At 41.8% G+C, this 18,806-nt stretch overlaps 1 protein-coding gene across 1 annotated transcript in view; it reads right to left on the reverse strand.

Annotated features, from left to right (window-relative positions):
- Positions 1–457: 457 nt before the first annotated feature.
- LOC102874102 (transmembrane protein FLJ37396-like) overlaps positions 458–18,806 on the reverse strand; it is a 52,154-nt gene continuing 33,805 nt past the window's right edge. The window contains exons 7-9 of the mRNA XM_006881230.1: positions 12,760–12,915; positions 1,551–1,644; positions 458–622 (exon numbers count right to left, since the gene is read on the reverse strand). Of these exons, the coding sequence (XP_006881292.1) occupies positions 458–622; positions 1,551–1,644; positions 12,760–12,915 (415 nt within the window). The remainder of the gene's footprint in view (positions 623–1,550; positions 1,645–12,759; positions 12,916–18,806) is intronic.

The raw sequence follows: 18,806 nt of genomic DNA on the forward strand, positions 1-18,806 counted from the left end.
ATATATATTTATATATTATATATATAATATATATTTATATATAATAATTATATATATAATATATATTAATATATAGTATGGTTTACATAAACCATTTTTTGGGGAAAAATACAAAAATTAATATATAAAAAAGAAAACAAAGAGATCTGCTCACTTTTGCAAAAATAAATACAGCATAGGCAAACAAGAAGACAGGGAAATAATTAATCTACAAAAGTTGGAGCTGAGGAGAAAAGATGCATTTTATCAGAATATTCCAGCTAGTCAATATAATAGAGGTAGATAGAAAGGAAAAATTCTTAGTGGACTGTTAAAAAATAAAAGACAATTAGGATTTGGTCATGTTTTGATTTCATATTACAAAGTAAAGGAGGGAGAGAAAGCAGGAAGAAACAAAATTAAAAACAAGTCAGGCAGGGAGACAGCTGGACCCAAGTCGATACAGTGGTAGCAAGTCTCAGGTTTCTCTGTCACACAGACTGACCTTGACTTTGGCTGGACGGCCCCCACAGGGGACATGATAGAAGGATGCCTGCTGCACAGCCACCATCAAAGCATTTTTCTGAGCAGCTTGGCATGCAAGGGTCACTTGCATATTTTCCACTCCTGAATGCAACAAAAGCTAAAGGAAGAAAACAGTACACTGTATTAGCAACTTCTCCACAAAGAAAGATTAAATCCAGGTTTAAAGTAATCACTAATTTAACTTGTAAATATATGAATCAAACTAAAGGATGAGATAGACACCGTGACTGGGATAATGGGGGTAAGAGTGTCGGAGACAGTAAGACTGGCTCAGGCATGAGCAGAGTTCAGAGCTATCATACAGAGGGTCACTATGAGTCGCTGTCAACTCTATGGGACATAACAACAACAAAAAGTTCATATTCAGGCTGTTCAGTCACAAGCTGATTCTGGTCTCTCCTTAAATAACATTTTACTGTCTGGGGCAGCCTCCAGAATAGATTTCCACCATATCTGGACACTATCTGGTTTCCTTAATAGTCAGAAAAGGACAAGTAGGCTCTGATGAACTAGCAAAAGTGCTCAATGGTAGGCTTTGTGCAAAATTGTCAGGATTAGGGTATGCTTAAACAATACACACAAATACAGACACACACACACACACACACACACACACATACACAACCCACAAAACCCAAACAGAAAACTAAATACAGACTCACATATACAAATATATACACAAAGACATTAACTGAGTGGCAGGGTAAAAGTAGCACTTAGATGAAAAAGATTAGATAACATCTATTTCTTTAAAAGCTCAGGGTTAAGGCAGTTTGCCACAAGTATTTTATTTTACTGTCTATATCTTATAGGCCACTGTTAAAACACATGGTGAAATAAGGTAACAGCAAATAAGGCAAGACCACCACTGCTTTATGGTCCAGACCAGAATATTTTTTTAATGTATAAGAGCTAAACTTACATGATTCAACTCCATGATAGTTTGAAGGACTACCTTTGTAACCTGTTTAGTTTACTTGAGTTTCTTTTCAAAGCAGTAATGATAAAAGGTTAAGATTATTTACCTTAAGGATGGCTTCCTTCGTATAAAAACTAAATTTGCCCACTTGAGTGTCATCCAATTCAGAGATGGCTAGGACAAGAGTAGTAGGAGAATATCTATAAGGAGAAACAGGAAACTGTTTTGATGACAGGCTGAAAGTCAACAGACAAGATAGAACAGATGGCAGGTGGTCAGGTCTCGAAGGCCAGTGGTAAGAACACCACCCCACTGCCGTCCAGTCGATTCTCCACTGGGCTTCCGAGGTTTAACATGTTTACAGGAGGAGACTGCCTGTCTTTCTCCAGAAGAATGACTGTAGGGTTTGAACCACTAAACCTTCATTTAGTGACCAACACATAAGACACTTTGTCACCAAGTCTCCTTAGTTATAACATGTTGTTGTTGTTGTTGTTGTTATGTGCTGTCGAGTTGCTTGCAACTCACAGTGACCCTATGTCTCTGATCAATTCTGCTCTGTCCTGTGCCAATCTCATTGTCTCCGACACACGTATCCCGATTGCCCCAGTCACCAAATCAATCCACCTCCCAGAGGGCCTTCCCCTCCTGTGCCTGCCCTCACCCTCCCAAGCATGATGTCCTTCTCCAAGGACCGGTCCCTCCTTACAACACGTCCAAAGTATGTCAGACGAAGCCTCAGAATCCTTGCCTCCAAGGAGCAGCCCGGTTTAACCCACTCCAGGAAGAATCTGTTTGTTCTCTTAGCAGTCCATGGTATCCTCAATACTCTTCTCCAACGCCAAAGCTCAAAGGCAACATGTACATTATTTTATATTAGACTTGGTGTTTAAATCCAAAGACTTCAAGGGCTCTGGGGTCTTTTTGGTCCTTGTTGGACTAGCTCTCTGCATGTGAGTGTGGGGGCCACTTGCAGTGTTTGAATTATTTTATCTTGATCATAGATATACTGTTTTTCTTTCAACCTTTCTGAACACTCAGGCTCTTTATGTTCTTTTGTATGATCTCTTCCCTCATCACCCTCCGGCCCCCACAAATAGTCCCTTCTCTTTTCAATCTCTCCTGTGGTTCTAACAATCATCGAAATGTTCTCTGCAGTCAGATTCCACCTTGGGATATTTGTCCATAACTATAAGACTCTGCTAAGTAATGTAATATTTAGGAATCTTGGTTATTTTACCTACAAACAGGAATACCACTGATCTCATCATGAGACAATATGTGTGTATGTACTTTTTAATAATTCTAAATAGCTAGACTTATGTTTGCTATAGAATGACACTCCAAAGTGGAAAGTTTAACATTTAAAAGGAATTAACACTTGATATATTCAAAAGTGAATATAAACTGAAAGCACTTCCTTGGACATGTCAATATTTCTACAGTGGTAGGGGGTGAACTTTGTTCCCCCAAAAGATATGTGGTATGGGAGCGCGGGTGGCGTCATCTATAGGGAACTGAACTGCTGACCCAAAGGCAGTGCCTCCAGTGATGTGAATTCACAGGCAGCTCTGGGAGGGAAAGATGAGCAGTGACCTTCCTTGAGATTTTGCTTCCTTGGAAACTCGCTGGAGGGATCAGCTATGAGTTGGGTCCAACTCAATGGCACTGAGTATTTGGTGTTTTTTAAAAATGTTGTTATTGTTGATAAACAAGCAAGCATATATACACTTAAGTTATAAAATAAGCTGTTGTTGTCATTGTTAGATACTGTCGAATTAAGCACAACTCATTGCAACCCTGTGAACGTCCTAGCCTGTGCCATCCTCAACATCTCCAACACATTTGAGCCCACTGCAGCAGTCACTCAGTCTGTCCATCTCATTGGGGGTCGTCCTCTCTTTCACTGAGATTATACATTTCCAAACACAATGTGCTTTTCCAAGGAATAACCTCAACTAGCAACACGCCTCAAGTATGTGAGATGAACCTTTGTCATCTTTGCCTCCAAAGAGCACTCTGGCTGTACTTTTCCCAAGACAGAGTTTGTTCTTTTGGCTGTCATGTACTCTTCTCTAACACAAATCAAACGCATCAATTATTCTGATTTTTTTAAAAAGATACATTAAAGTCTTAAATTCTGGATGCCTGTGATAGTGAATTTTTTGGAAACAAAAGTCTTGCAGATATAGTAGAGTTAAGATGCGATCGTTAGTGTGAATCTTTGCACATCTAAGCGAGGAGCACAGTGGGAAAATCCACCTTCACTGCTGTGTGCTACGTATCAGTGTGAATCCAATGCCTGTCTGTAGGGGATCTAGACCTCACCTTACTACATCTCTTCCTTGCTGCCAGCTGCCCACATGGCACTTCTCTCCTCTAATCCTTACCCACCACCTGCGGTTAGGCCAGATTTTCAAGTTCAAAGGATACCGTCCTTTAAATCAACTGCCTGCACAGCCCTTCTCTGAATTTGTTACCACAAGCTAAATCAGAGTTCAAAAGTTAGAAGAGCTCAATCCCTCTGTCCTTTCAATTGCCAGATAGGCAGGGGACAGGCTCTGCTGGCTCTCCTGCCTGCTGTGGGTTTGCTAAATCTGAAGCGAACAATTCATGAACACGATGTATTCGCACAGTCACTCGCTAGAGATTCTGGGTATTTGTAAATAGAAGAGTCTCAAAGCAGAGTTTTAACTCTGTTTTAAAATTTTGACACTCTAACAGTTCATGTTGGTTTGTGAAAATTGCCCTTTTCTAACAACAGTTTCTCTAACCTTGATGCTGACCTAGTAATACACTCTAAAGGAAATACCCTTTTTCTCTGAGGTGTGGCAGGTGTGGAATATCAGTCTATTCCCAAAAGGTCTTTGCCACAGAGCCAAACAGGTGTAAGATGTACTAGCTTGTGCCCAGAGGGTCTTGTTGCACAGCCTTATCAAGAAATCTACCCAATGGACCTCTAGAAACAAACATGATTGACAAAGCAACTTTATTAATATTATTTTTCTTTGCTATGAGTTAAGACCGACTCATAGCTTCCCATGAGGTTTTTAGAGGCCCCAAGTTACACAGGAGGAGATTGCCCATCTTTCTCCCACACAGCAGATGGTGGATTGGAACTGCCTACCTTTGGGTTGGCAACACAACTCCTTACCACTAAGCCTCCAGAGAGCTCTGGTGGCTTTGTGGTGAGAAGCTCCCAAAGGCACATGGTTCTCACCAGCTGCTTCATGAGATAAAGGTCAGTAATCTCTTCCTGTGTGATATACTGCCTCTGAAAACCCACTGGAGGGTCAGCTATGGCTTGGTTTTGACTCAAGGACACACAACAACAACAACAACAACAACAAAGCCATCCTCCCTAGCTCATTAATTGTTGTTATGTTCCATAGAGTCACCTGTGACTCATAGCAACCCTATGTACAACAGTCTTAAACCCTGCTCTATCCTGTGCCAATCTTCTTTTCTCTGACACACCTACCCCCATTACCCCAATCACTGAATCAATCCATCTGTTCCTCTCCTGCACTGTCCCTCCACTCTCCCAAGCATGTCCTTCTCCAAGGACTGATTCCTCCTCGCAACATGTCCATAGTATGTCAGATGAAGCTTCAGAATCCTTGCCTCCAAGGAGCAGCCTGGTTTAACCCTCTATAGGACAAACCTGTTTGTTCTCTTAGCAGTCCATGGTATAATCAATATTCTTCTCCAACACCACAGCTCAAAAGCATCAATTCTCCTTCTATCATCCCTAATCATTGTCCAGCTCTCTGATGCATAGCAAGTGATTGTGAAGACTATGGCCTTTGTCAGGTACACCTTAATCTCCAGACTGACATCATTGCTCTTCAGTACTTTGGAGAGGTCTCTGACAGCAGACTTTCCCAATATAATACATCTTATAATCTCCTGGATTCTGGTGCCAAGAGTGTTTATTGTGCAGCCAAGCAAACTAAAACTGTAAACAATCTCAATCTCTTCACCATCTGTCATGATGTTACAAATAGGCCCAGTGGGGAAAATCTTTGTTTTCTTGATATTGAGCTTCAATCCATATTGAAGGCTACAGTCCTAGGTTACAAAAAAACCCTTGTCCTGTCACTTCCCTGGAACCACTCTGCAATGAACTGAATGGCATATAATCCCACTTATGTTATTTACCCACCCTTCCCAAATTCTTTAGCCAATCATATAACCCCACTTAAATGTTATTCACCTATCCCTGGCATATTCTTCACCTTTAACTCCTCTAATGGTCTTTCAGGCAATCATGAAGTTTGTACGTTTAAGTTCTCTAATAGTACAAATTTGTGCCCTTCTGTAAAAAATGGAATGAGTTTGGACTGTGTCCAACTTCCTCTAACTTCAAGAAGAGCTAAAAGAACTTCTATCAATAAATATCAAGAGCCCAAGCCTAATTCCTATGAGGCTGAAATCATACACACCCCTTCTCTACACACCTTTTCACTAACTCTGACATCAATGTCTCTCTCATGGCACTCCTTGCTTCGCTGCTGTGTTGAATAATTATGACAGTAGCCACAAGAAAACTTACAGACCATACTCAAAGTCATGGTCTTACTATGGAAGAACTTACTAGGGAAGTTACAGGCCTTAGTTCAGGGGTAGGAACATTCAGGATCTAGGTCTTCAATCAGAACAGTCTCTCCTCAGCTGTATCAAAACACAAGCTTCTCTAGACCCTGACTTCATGGCTTGGCCTCTGCCCAACTCATGCAAGTATTATAAAGCTTTTTCAGCTCTGCCAAGTTAAGTGCCCAGTGGCAGCCCATTCTACAAGCAAACCTAGGCTCAAAAGATCTGAGATCTGGTTCCAAAGGGTCGACAGACCTGGCTCTACTGGCAAATGGGCTCCTGCAGCATCAATAAGAGTCCTGCCGGAAAACACTCCACTTACTCATTCTGTGGGCCAGGAAGCCCCCTGCCCTATCTCCAGTCTGTCTGTTGGTTTTGTTGTCTCTGTTTCTTTATGGCCATTGCTCATCAGGGTGAAGCCAGGCTGCTCCTTGGAGGCAAGGATTCTGAAGCTTCATCTGGCATACATTGGACATGTTGCAAGGAGGGACCAGTCCTTGGAGAGGACTGGTCATGCTGGGAGGGTGGAGGGACAACGTAGGAGAGGAAGACCTTTGATGAGATGGATTGATTCAGTAACTGGGGTAATGGGGGTAGGAGTGTTAGAGACAATAAGATTGGCAAGAGATAGAGCAAGAGTTTAGGACTGTTGTACACAGTGTCACTATGAGTCGCAAGCAACTCGACGGCATATAACAACAAGAACAACAACAACAACAACATTACTTGAGTACTCTAGAAGGTCTCTGTTGGATCAAGGAGATTTCAATGCAACCATCTCTGGTCCAAAACCCATGTTCACATTTCCTGGATTTTTTTATTTTATGACAGAGAGATTCTCATTTTCTGCTTCTGAGGTGGTTCATTTTAAGCCTAGCAAGGTGGCAAAGCTAACTCATCATCACATTTGCATGTTCCACCCCACAAGGCAGCCATGTACCTTATACACATTATTATATTACCAGCAAGCTGCCTAATCCCCTGGGTGGGCCATAAGCACATCAGACCTGCCAAGCCTTGCCCAGTCATGTGCTAGGGGTCACAAAGACCTTGGCTAGAGCTCAGCACTAAGTAACTCACTGAGTTGCATTCATCTTCATTGTTGGGAGGAATGAACATTTCACTCTGTGACTGGACATTTGTTCTGTTTGCATTGTCTCCATCCCTCCATTAATCTCTTATGTTTTTACTTACACAGACTCCATGACGTTGCTTTTACAGGAAGACACAAATGAAGGGATGCAGCAGGTCAGGTCTCAAGGGGTTCTGGCATTACACCTACATTCTCTCCAGACATACCACCCTCTGGAGAGTATGATCGCTCCAATCCAGGAAACCTAGAACCTCTGTGACCAGTGCTTTTGATTGTTCTGAATGTATAGTCATGGCTGGAGCCTCACTTAATCGTCATGACCGAGTCACTGACTATTGCATGCTGTCAAGGTGGAACCGACCCATAACTGACCCTCCAGCAGGTTTTCAGAGGCAACTAATCACATGGGATGAGATTGCCCATCCTTCTCCCGAGGAGCAACTGGTGAATGTGAGCCATGTGCCTTCTAACCACTAGACCACGAGAACTCCCTGAGGAGTGACTAGGAATGGCTACATTATGCCCTGCTTCCTTCCCTAGGTCAGCTGACCAACAGGAGTCTGTGTAGCCCCTCACGCATTTGCACCCCCCCCCTTCAGATGCTGGCCGGAGATTTTACATAAGAAAGATACTTCACTGACTACCCAATTCCAAGGGCTATCTTTCATGCTTGGTTAAATAAATAGAGGGTCAGAGAAAAAGAGGAAAACCCTCAGTGAGATGGACTGACAAAGTGATGGCAACGATGGGCTCAGGCATAATCATGAGGGTGCAAGGGAAGTGTGATGCCTGGGACCCAGGTTGGTCGGTCATGAGGATGGTACAACATGAGGCAGCACTTTGTTCTGTTGCAGATGGGGTCACCATGAGTCAGGCCTGACTTGATGACACTTAACAACACTTAGCCGAAGACAAGGCCAAAATGAGTTCTTTGTATTGTCATTCAATTCCAGTATGACAGATGTCCTTCTAAGAAGAGAAGAGGCATGCTCAGACATAGGAGACTCCATGATGTTGCCATGTGAGAGAGAAGGCTGGATGTAAAAATGGAGACAGAGATTAGAGTTATGGTGCTGCAAACCAAGGAATACTAGGACTACCAGAAGTGGGAAAAGGAAAGGAAAGGTATTTTCCCAGAAGTTTTGGAAGAAGCATAACGAAGTGGATACAATGATTTTGAATTTCTGGCAATCTAGAACTGGGAGAGAACGCATTTCTATTCTTTTAAGCCCTTGTTAGGTAATTTGTTAGGGTGACAAAGGAAATTAATATTCCTGATAATTCAAAAGGCTCCCCAGGATCTTGCAGCATTCCTGAATCATCATTGGGAAGACAAATCCCAGCTTGACTAGACCTCAGCACTTTCAGACAATTTGTGCTTTCTGACAGGTCGATTCAGGCTGAACAGAAATGTGCTTATTTCACAGTGGTATAGACGCCAACTCTGGCAGGGACCTTGAAAAGTCAGAGAACATCTTGTCTCCAAAAGGCTTTCTCAGTTGTGCTGGTTGGAGGTGTGGCCTCATCTGAGGGTTCACACATCTGATCTGTGTCAGTGCTTCTGTGAGATACCTGTGTCCTTACCATTAATTCACCTTTTGGTTTAGCTAATATGTCAGACTGGAAGAACATGAGAGACTGCCTCTAGGAAACATTTGGCAATAATGTCTGTAAACATTATGGATTGACAAAAGCAGAAGAAAAGGATACTGTGAAACTCTAGTGGCTAAAGGCCAAGGATACTGCTAATCTTTATAATGCACAGGACAAGACCCATCAAAGAGTATTATTGGGTCCAAATACTAATAGTGTTAAGACCGAGAACTCTGGGATAGGTCATCCTAACTTCCTTCATCTCAGTCCGTTCTCTTGAGGATGAGGGTACTTTAGCATATTAACACTGCCTTGAGGGGGGAAAAAAGATTGAAACAACAACAAAAATGTTTTTGTTGTTAAGTGCTGTCAAGTCGTAGACAACCCATAGAAACCTATGAACAAAAGACCTGAACACTTGTATAACTTTTGTTTCTCAAACCAAATTACTAAATACAAACCAAATATACTGCTCTCTAGTTGCAACTGACTAATAACTGATCCTCCAGTGGGTTTTCAGAGGCTGCTCGTCTTTCTCCACAGAGCTATTGATGGCTCTGAACTACCAAGGAAGTCTCGCTGTGACTTAGCAGCACAACTCCCCACAGACCAGGCCACTAGAGCTTCCTTCCAGCTTTGGAAAGTGATCCATAGTCGCAAGGAAAAGGGACTTTCTCTTCCTCACCTCTGCCTTACCAGGATGTATCATCTTCAAGTATGAGATGGAGCTGGGATCACTGGAAAGAAGGGCGGACTAGCAGGAAAGGAAAGAAGAGATTTCAAGAAGTCTCTTAGGCATGCATTAATGCTTGATTCCATGTGGTGGGAAGAAAGATGCCTTTTCTTGAAGGCATATAACTCTTAAGTATATTCATGATCTGTTACTGATATTGTATACCATACAGACGAACTGACCCTTCAGTGGTTTTCAGAGGCTTTAAAATCAACCCAGAACACTTGATTATACTTACACGAAACTTATACTTGGACCAGGAAGCAGTCCTCAGAACAGAGCAAGGATATTGTGCATGGTTCAAAATCAGGAAAGAAGTGTGTTAGGGATGCATCCTGTCTCCATACCTTTTAAATCTGTATGCAGAACAGATTATTTGGAGAGCAGGGCTTTATGAGGAGGAATGTGGCATCAAGGTTGGAGGAAGACTCATTAACAACCTAGGATATGCACATGACACAACCTTGCTTGCTGAAACTGAAGAAGACCTGAAGAGCTTGCTGAAGGTCAAGGAATGTAGTTGTCAAGATGGACAGAAGCTCAACTACAGCTTGCGCGGCTCCATAGTCTCTTAACAGCAGCAATCAGGAAATCAAAAGACAAATTGCATTGGGAAAAATCTGCTGTCAGGGACCTCTCCAGAGTACTGGAAGGCAATAATGTCAGTCTAGGGACTAAGGTATGCCTAATCCAGGCCATGATCTTCTTAATTACTTGTTATGCTTCAGAGAACTAGACAATGACTAAGGATGACAGAAGAAAAATCTTTGCCTTCAAGTTGTGGTGCTAGAGAAGCATCTTGAACATACCATGGGCTGCCAAGAAAACAAAAAGGTCTGTCTTGGAGAGGGTGAAACTAAGTTTCTCCTTGGAGGCAAGGATTTTGAAGCTCTGTCTCACATACTTTGTCCATATTGTCAGGAGGGACAAGTCCTTGAAGAACATCCTGATCAGAAGGGAGGTACAGTGCAGGAGAAGACGATTCTGGATGAGATAGATTGATAGAGTAGCTGGGGAAATGGGGGTTGGTGTGTCTGATTTAATCAGACTGGCTCAGGATAGGGAAGGGTTCAGAGTTGCAGTACATAGAGGGCCACTATAGGTCTCAAGTGACTCGACAGCACATAATAATAAAATCACACAGAAGAGTGACTATCCTTCTCCCCAGAGTGGCTGGTAGATTTGAACTGTGTACCTTTGAGATTGCAGCACAGCTTCTTACCACTAGACCATTGGCTTTGCTCTTTCAGGCAATGAGCTGAATCTATAGAACCCAAGAAGAAGTTTCATGTTTGCCTCCTGTTACTAATATACTAAGCTGGCTGAGATACAATTATCACATGGTTGATTTCACTTGTTTGTGTTTACAAGTCAAACTGAGAAAAGATATGGGCCATGGTTCTTGTCCAGTCAGATCAACTGTCATACCTCTCTCCACCCAGAAGCAATAGCTAAGCAAATAATATCATCTTACTTCCACTCCCTAGGGAGCACTTGTGGCCTAGTGGTAAGAAATTGTGCTGCAATCCCAAAGGCAAATGTTTCCAGGCTACCACCAGCCACTTCATGGGAAAAGGATGGCCAATCTCTTCCTGAGACATTAACTGCCTCTAAAAACCTGCTATGGATCAGTTCTGACACTATGGTACTCAAAAACACTTCCATTCCTAAATCCAGTACCTCCCTTGACTGAGAATTTATTCCTCTCCCCTCTATTTTTAAAAAAGAAAAAACTTGATATTATGGCAGATAGATTGTGGGGTGGGGGGGAGAAATTAGAAATGTAATTAATTGCATTTGCATATTCAGTGCCATTGTAAATTGTTGCATGTTGCATATAATATTGTTGCTGTTATTGTTAGAAACTGTTAAGTCAATTACCACTCAGAGTCAGCCAGGACAACAGATTAGAACCTTGCACGATTCTTACAATCTCCGACATGCGTGAGCTCATTACTAGTCACTGTGTCAATCCATCTTGTTAAGGGTTCTCCTCTCTTTCTCTGACCCTCCACTTTCCCCAGCCTGATGTCTTTTCTAAAGCCTGGCCAATGGTGATAGAAATGATTTTTCACAAGCTATTCATTTGGCCACTACATGATTTTTACCTTGGCTCTCTATTGAAATATTTAAAATCTGCCACATTTGATCTATCGAAGACTGAGGTCTGTCGCAAAGCTATATTCTGATTCTTGACAAAGCCTCAAGACACCATTTGAGTTTTCTTTATGACCATCATATCAGCTATATGGCTTTGCTTTTAAGCAAAGTGCAGCTGAAAGTAGGTTATTACAGCCAGTAGGGAGGGGTTAAAATGGAGAACCAGGAAACTCGCATAGGTGTGTCCTTAATGATTCCATGAGTCATAGCTCTGACCACCAAGTAGCAGCAACTCCAGAACTAATCGTTCCAGCTTCCAGTTTGGAGTTGTGTACGTTTCCCAATTATGAACCTTGCTTGGTAAAGTAACCTCACTGGCAACAGTGCCCCACAGCTTATAAATGAAAGTCCAGGCCACGATTCAGTGAATACCTTCAGCCCCAAGTTGATGTTGTTGTTGTTGTTATGTGCCGTCGAGTCACGTGTGACTCATAGCGACCCTATGTACAACAGCCCTAAATTCTGCTCTGTCCTGTGCCAATTGCACTGTCTCCAACACACCCATCCTGATTACCCCAGTCGCTGAATCAATCCACCTCATAGAGGGCCTTCCCCTCCTGCGCTGTCCCTCCACCCTACCAAGCATGATGTCCCTCTCCAAAGACCAGTCCCTCCTTACAACATGTCCAAAGTATGTTAGACCGAGCCTCAGAATTCTTGCCTCCAAGGAGCCACCCAGTTTAACCCTTTCCAGGACGAATCTGTTTGTTTTCCTAGCAGTCCATGGTACCCTCAATACTCTTCTCTAGCACCACAGCTCAAAGGCATCAATTCTCCTTCTATCCTCCTTAGTCACTGTCCCAATCTCTGATGCATAACAAGTGATTGCAAAGACTATGGCCTGTATCAGGTGCACCTTAGTCTCCAGAGAGACACCATTGTTCTTCAGTACTTTGGAGAGGTCTCAAACAGCAGATGTTCCCTTATTCTGAATCAATTTGCTTGGTCCTGTTTACATCTTAATAAAAGACTTGTTATTGTTCTTATTGTGTACTGTTGAGTCAGAATCAACTCATAGATAATCCTCTGGTGGGATTTCAGAGGCAGTTAATAGCACAGGAGGTGATAAAAGACTGTCTAGAATAAAAAGCTTCGACTTGAGTGATCTTATTCCCTTGGAACAATGCTCTCAAGGCTCACCTGTCCACCCGATCACTGTCCTCCAACAGAGATGTAATGAAAACAGGAGGTGGTTCTTCTACCTTCTCCTTGTGTGATGCCAATTCAAAGTGAACAGGCCTCAGATGCAAATGGAACTCTTCGAAACCCATTTCCCACGCGAATTCTTTATAAAGTCTAAAGGGAAAGGAAAAGTAGGACATGTTTGCTGGTGTTTTCCCTTAAAAGCACACTTGAATTTGTACCAAAGGAAAAGCCAAAGCAGAAGTAAGCCAAGTACAGCGTGAAATGAATGAATCATGCTCTATGTTTTAATAGCAAAACGTAGTGGTTAAAACAGAAGATATGCTTGAGTATTTCCTTAATTTTCATTTTCTGCAAGCTGGCTTCTGTCCTCATATGGCTTACTAGGACCACCAATTTTCCCCTGAACACTATAGCTCAGCTCTTCACACTGGCCTCCTGGTGGCAGTCAGCACTATTGGCTGTTCATTCCTTGAAAATGCTTTTGGTTTTTTAAAATCTAGGATCTCCATTCTTCTGAGTTTGCACTCACCTCATGACTACACTCTTATGTCTGCTGGCTCTCTGTCTCTCCTCTCATCTCCACTCTAACTCATTTCCCATTCTGTTTAAATAGGCTCATTTAAGGCTGAGTTCTGGTGGCCTGGTGGTAAGAAGTTGTAATCCCAAAGGCACATGTTTCAAATCCACCAGCTGGTCCATGGGAGAAGGATGGGCAATCTCCTCCTGTGCAATTTACTGTTTCTGAAAACATTCTGGAGACTCAGCTTTGGGTTGCTTCTAACTTGACAACCCATAACAACAAGGCTGAGTTCAGACAGCATCTCCTCTATGAAGCTTTCCCTGATCTTCAAACTCAAACTCACTGGTGAATCTGACACATAGCAATCCACCATCAGGCTTGTGAGGCTGTAAACTCAATGGAAGGAGACAGCTCATTTCCCCCCCTTGGAGTTGCTGGTGGATTTGAACTGCTGGAGACTTGGTTATCAGTATATCATGCTACAGTTATACATGCTATATGTTCCTATAAACTTCTTGTTCATGACTGTTGTCATTGGATCTGATTCAGGGCAGTCTCACGTACAACAGAACTAAATACAACCCAGTTCCGTACCACCTTCACAACCTCCACTTAGCTTAAGCTCCCCATTGGAGTCACTGTGTTGATCTATCACCTTGAGGTGTCTTCTCTTTTTCACTAACTTTCAACTTTACCAAGTTTACTCTTGAAACAGGAAATCTCACCATCCTCACTTTTAAAGAGTATTCCGATCTCATCTCTTTCAGGCAGATCTGTTTTGTTCTTTGGTAGTCTATGGGATATTCCATATTCTTCTGCAAAACAGCAATTCAAACGCATCAAATCTTCTTCAGTCTTCCTTATTTACAATCTATGTTTATGAGGTGATTGAAAAATACCATGGTTTGATTCAAGATCAACCTAGTTGTGTGTGTGTTTTTTTAATAAAATTTTTATTTTATACTGATTTTCTTACAAAGTTCATATACATTGTTTTTCACACAGGATCTTTCCCATTTTCTTTACCCAACCCTCCCTCCACCCATCAAATTGTGCAACCCTATGATTACCTCCCCCCTTATTCTGCTTAATTTTGAAAAAGATATTCTTATCCTTGTTCTTTGGAACCTTAAAGAGTTCTTCAGCAGTACTCTTGCCTGTTCAATATGCCCTTTGATTTTGTGACTATTACTCCCACGGGTGTTGACTGTTGATTGTGGAGCCAACTAAAATTAAATACTCGAAAACGTCAATCTTTTCTTCATTTCTCATGATATTGTTTGTTGATCCAGTTGGGAGGTTTTTAGTTTTATGTTCAGGTGTAGTGTGCACTGAAGGCCATAGTCCTTGCTTTTCATCAGTAATTGCTTCAGGTCTGTTTTTCTGCAAGCAAAGCTATTATCTTACATATCATGGGTTGTTGGTGAGTCTTCCTCCAATCTTAGTATAATTTTTATTTTTCATATAGTTCCAGATTTTTTATTATTTGCTCAGAATACAGACTGACTAGGTATGGAAGAGACAACCCTCATGCACATCTTTCCTGATTTTAAACCATGTTGTAAGGAGAGACCAGTCCTTGGAGAGGGACATCATGCTTGGGAAGGTAGAGAGACAGCGCAGGAGGGGAAGACCCTCTACGAGGTGGATTGATTCAGTGACTGGGATAATTGGGATGGGAGTGTCAGAGACAGTGCAATTGGCACAGGATAGAGCAGGGTTTAGGGCTGTAGTACAGAGGGTCACTATGAGTCGCAAGCGACTCAACGGCACATAACAACAGTAGTACCCTTGTGCTCTGCTCAAACAACTGCTGCTTAGCCTATGTACAACATTCTAGAATTTTAATTCTTTTCAGTTGTTGTTATGTGCTGTCTAGTCTTCTGCGACTAATAACAACCCAGCAGCTCTGAAGCCTGCCCTGTCCTGAGCCAGTCTTACTGATTCAGTTTGTCAGTCTCACTGACAAATGGACCCCATTGTCCCCATTACTGTATAAATCCATTTTATCCATGGTTTTCCTCTCTTGGGCTGTCTCTCCATGCTTCCTAGCATGATGTCTATCTACAAAGACTTGTCCCTCTGGCCATGTGCTGAAAGTATGTAAGACACAGCTTCAAAATCCTTCCCTCCAAGGAGAAACTTGATTTCACTCTCTCCAAGACAGATCTATTTACTTGGTGGTCCATGGTATGTTCAAGACTCTTCTCCAGCACCACAACTCAAAGGCATCAATTCTTCTTCTGTCATCCTTAGTCATTGCCCAGCTCTCTGATGCATAGCAAGTAATTGTGAAGACCATGGCCTGGATCAGGTGCAACTGAGTCTCTAGACTGACATCATTGCTTTTCAGTACTATAAAGAGGTCCCTGACAACAGATTTTCCTGCTGATGCCAAGAGTGTTGAATGTGGAGCAGAGTAAGCTGTAATTGTTAACAACTCCAATCTCTTCTCTGTCCATAATGGTGCTGCCAATTGGCCCAGTGGTGATCTTGAGCTATATTGAAGACTACAGTCCTTGACCTTCTGTAGCAAGTACTTCAGGTCCTCCTCAGTTTCAGCAAATAAGGTTGTGTCATTTGCATAATGTAGGTTGTTGATGAGTTTTCCTTTAATCCTGATGTCCATTCCTCCTTATAAAGTTCAGCCTCCTAAATGATCTGTTGTTCTGCATATAGATTGAAAAGATATGGAGATAAGATGCATCTGTGACAATTCTTTCCTGATTTTGAACCATGCACTGTTTCCTTGCTCTATTCTGAGGACTGCTTTTTGGTACAAGTATAGATTTCACATAAGCACAATCAAGTGTTCTGAGAGTCCCACTCAAGGTTAGCCATAATTTGTTTTGATCTGCACAGTCAAATGCCTTTGCGTAGTCAATGAAACAGTGATAGACATTCCTCTGGTACTCTTTCTGCCAAGATCCATCTGACATTGATGATAATGTTATAATTTGTCATGATCACACAGTCAAATCAAATGCTTCTACATGGTGTATAAAATACAAGTAATCATCTTCCTGATACTGTTTTCTTGCAGCCAAGACTCACATTATCAGCAATGTTATCTCCCATTCAATGTCCTTTTTTGAATCCAACTTGAATTTCTGGCAGTTCTCTGTAGATATACTGTTAGAACTGTTTTTTTAAATTATCAGCAAGATATTACTGCTGTATGATATTAATGATGTTGTTGTTATGTGCCATCAAGTTGCTTGTGACTCATAGTGACCCTGTCTACAACTATGAACCCTGCTCTATCCTGAGCCAACCTCATTGTCTCTGACACACTTACCCTCACTATCCCAGTCACTGAGTCAATCCATCTCATCCAGGGTCTTCCTTTATTGCACTGTTCCCCATCCTGCCAAGGACTGGTCCCTCCTTGCAACATGCTCGAAGTATATCAGACAGAGCTTCAAAATCCTTGCCTCCAAGGAGCAGCCTGATTTCACCCTCTCCAAAGCAAACCTGTTTGTTCTCGTAGTATATTCAATACTTTTCTCCAGCACCACAACTCAAAGACATCACTTTTTCTTTACCATCTATCATCTGTCATGATGCTGCAAATTGTCCCAGTGGTGAAAATAATTGTTTTCTGGATGTTGAGCTTCAATCCATATTTAAAGCTTCAGTCCTTGACCTTCTGTAGCAAATTCCTCAGATCCTCTACAGTTTCATCAAGCAAGGTTGTGTCATCTGCATAATGTACGTTGTTGATGAATCGTCCTCCAATCCTGACTCCGCTTTCCTCCTCATAGAGCCCAGCTTCCTGGATGAATTTTTACACATATAGATTGAAAAGATATGGAGACAGGATGCATTCCTGGCATATCCCATTCCTGATTTTGAAACCATTGCTTACTTTCTGTGTTCTGATGGCTGCTTCCTGGTCCAAGTATGTTGTTGTTGTTGTTGTTGTTTGATGCCGTCGAGTCATAGACAACTCATAGCGACTCTATGAATGAACAGCCTGAGCACTCTTGGTACATAGAGTTTCCAGAAGCAAGTCATTTCAGAAGTGGATGCTGCTCCTGCTTCCAGGCTTGATTTAGTCGGGAAGCTCCAGCCAACACTGTCCACCACGGGTACCCATTACCATGATTGGCACATCACTGTCACAGTCTTTAGCATCACAGCAACCACGAGTTTGACAGGAAGACAATTTGAACCTGGCCAAGGGCCAAAGATGAAAATCACCCACCTTTGGCTTGGTAGCATAGCTTCCTTTCCACTAGGCCAACATAGCTCTCTCTTGGTTGTTGTCGTTGTTTTGGTCCAAGTATAGGTTCCACGTAAGCATAATCAATTGTCCTGGGATTCCCACTCTTCAATGTTAGCCACAGTGTGTTGTGATCCACACATTCTGTTGGATAATCTTTGTTTGGGATGGGGACAATATGGATTCCTTTCAAGCATTTGGCCAGAAAGCTGTCTTCCAAATGTCTTAAAATAGGTAAGTGAGTACATACAGGGTTATAACCATTTATTGAAACATTTATTTAGAATTCCTCTTGTTACTGGATCCTTGTTTTTAACCAGTATTTTCAGCTCAGCTTCAATTTCTTCCTCCAGTACCATTGCTTGCTGATCATATGCTATCTCCTGAAATGGCTGAGTATTAGCCAATTATTTTGGCTCATTGAATCCATACATTACTTCCATCTTCTTTTAATGCTTCCTATGGTATTCAAAATGCGTCCATGGAAACCTTCAAGTACTGTAGCATATGTTATGATTTTTTTCCTTTGGTTTTTTTTCAGCCTAAGATAAGTCTAGCATGTCCTTATGACTAGATATTATTACTGAATTGTTTTGTGTCATTTTTGTGTCAGCTTCTGAGAGCAAGGATGATAAATTATAGAGAGGCAATGTCAAGAAATTGGTAGTATTTTAGTTTGAATTGTTTTATTGTTCTAGTTTTATGACCTTGAACAAATTACTTAACTTCCTTGAGCTTCTATTTCCTGACTGGTAAAATGTTTGTAACCTATAGACATATACTGAGAATTAAATTAAGTTCTCTGGCCATAGTAGGATCTCAACAACATCAGGTAATGGATGATCAGTACTTTTGTGTTTACAGGACCACTCTTGGGAAACTGGAACCCAGCAGCTCTTCTATATATTTGCAATGAACGCTCTAGCTCCATATTTCATCTACTATTGAATATGTCCATTTGAATAACTTAGCACCATCTCACACTTAAAATTAAAACATGGTTTACTGATCTTCAACTTATGGAGCCTTTTCTCTCTCTGTCAGAACTAGATGCTATCACTGACTCATCCTTCTCCTTTCTCCAGGCCCTATGCTGCTTCCACTCAGCTATTCAACTTTCTTATAATCAAGAGCAAATTCAAACAATATTCCCTGAGTGCCTGGCATGGTTCAGACCCCAGACTAATAGATGAGATATCACTATAAACTACAGGTTGGACAATGGAAGATATTTTCTGAAGGGACTTGGAAGATGTGAAGGGTTATCCTGGTGGAGGGTGGAGCTGGAAAGTAAGT

Source organism: Elephantulus edwardii, unplaced genomic scaffold (assembly GCF_000299155.1).
Source record: "Elephantulus edwardii isolate Elephantulus edwardi_28Jun2011 unplaced genomic scaffold, EleEdw1.0 scaffold00013, whole genome shotgun sequence".
NCBI classification, from domain to species: Eukaryota; Metazoa; Chordata; class Mammalia; order Macroscelidea; family Macroscelididae; genus Elephantulus; species Elephantulus edwardii.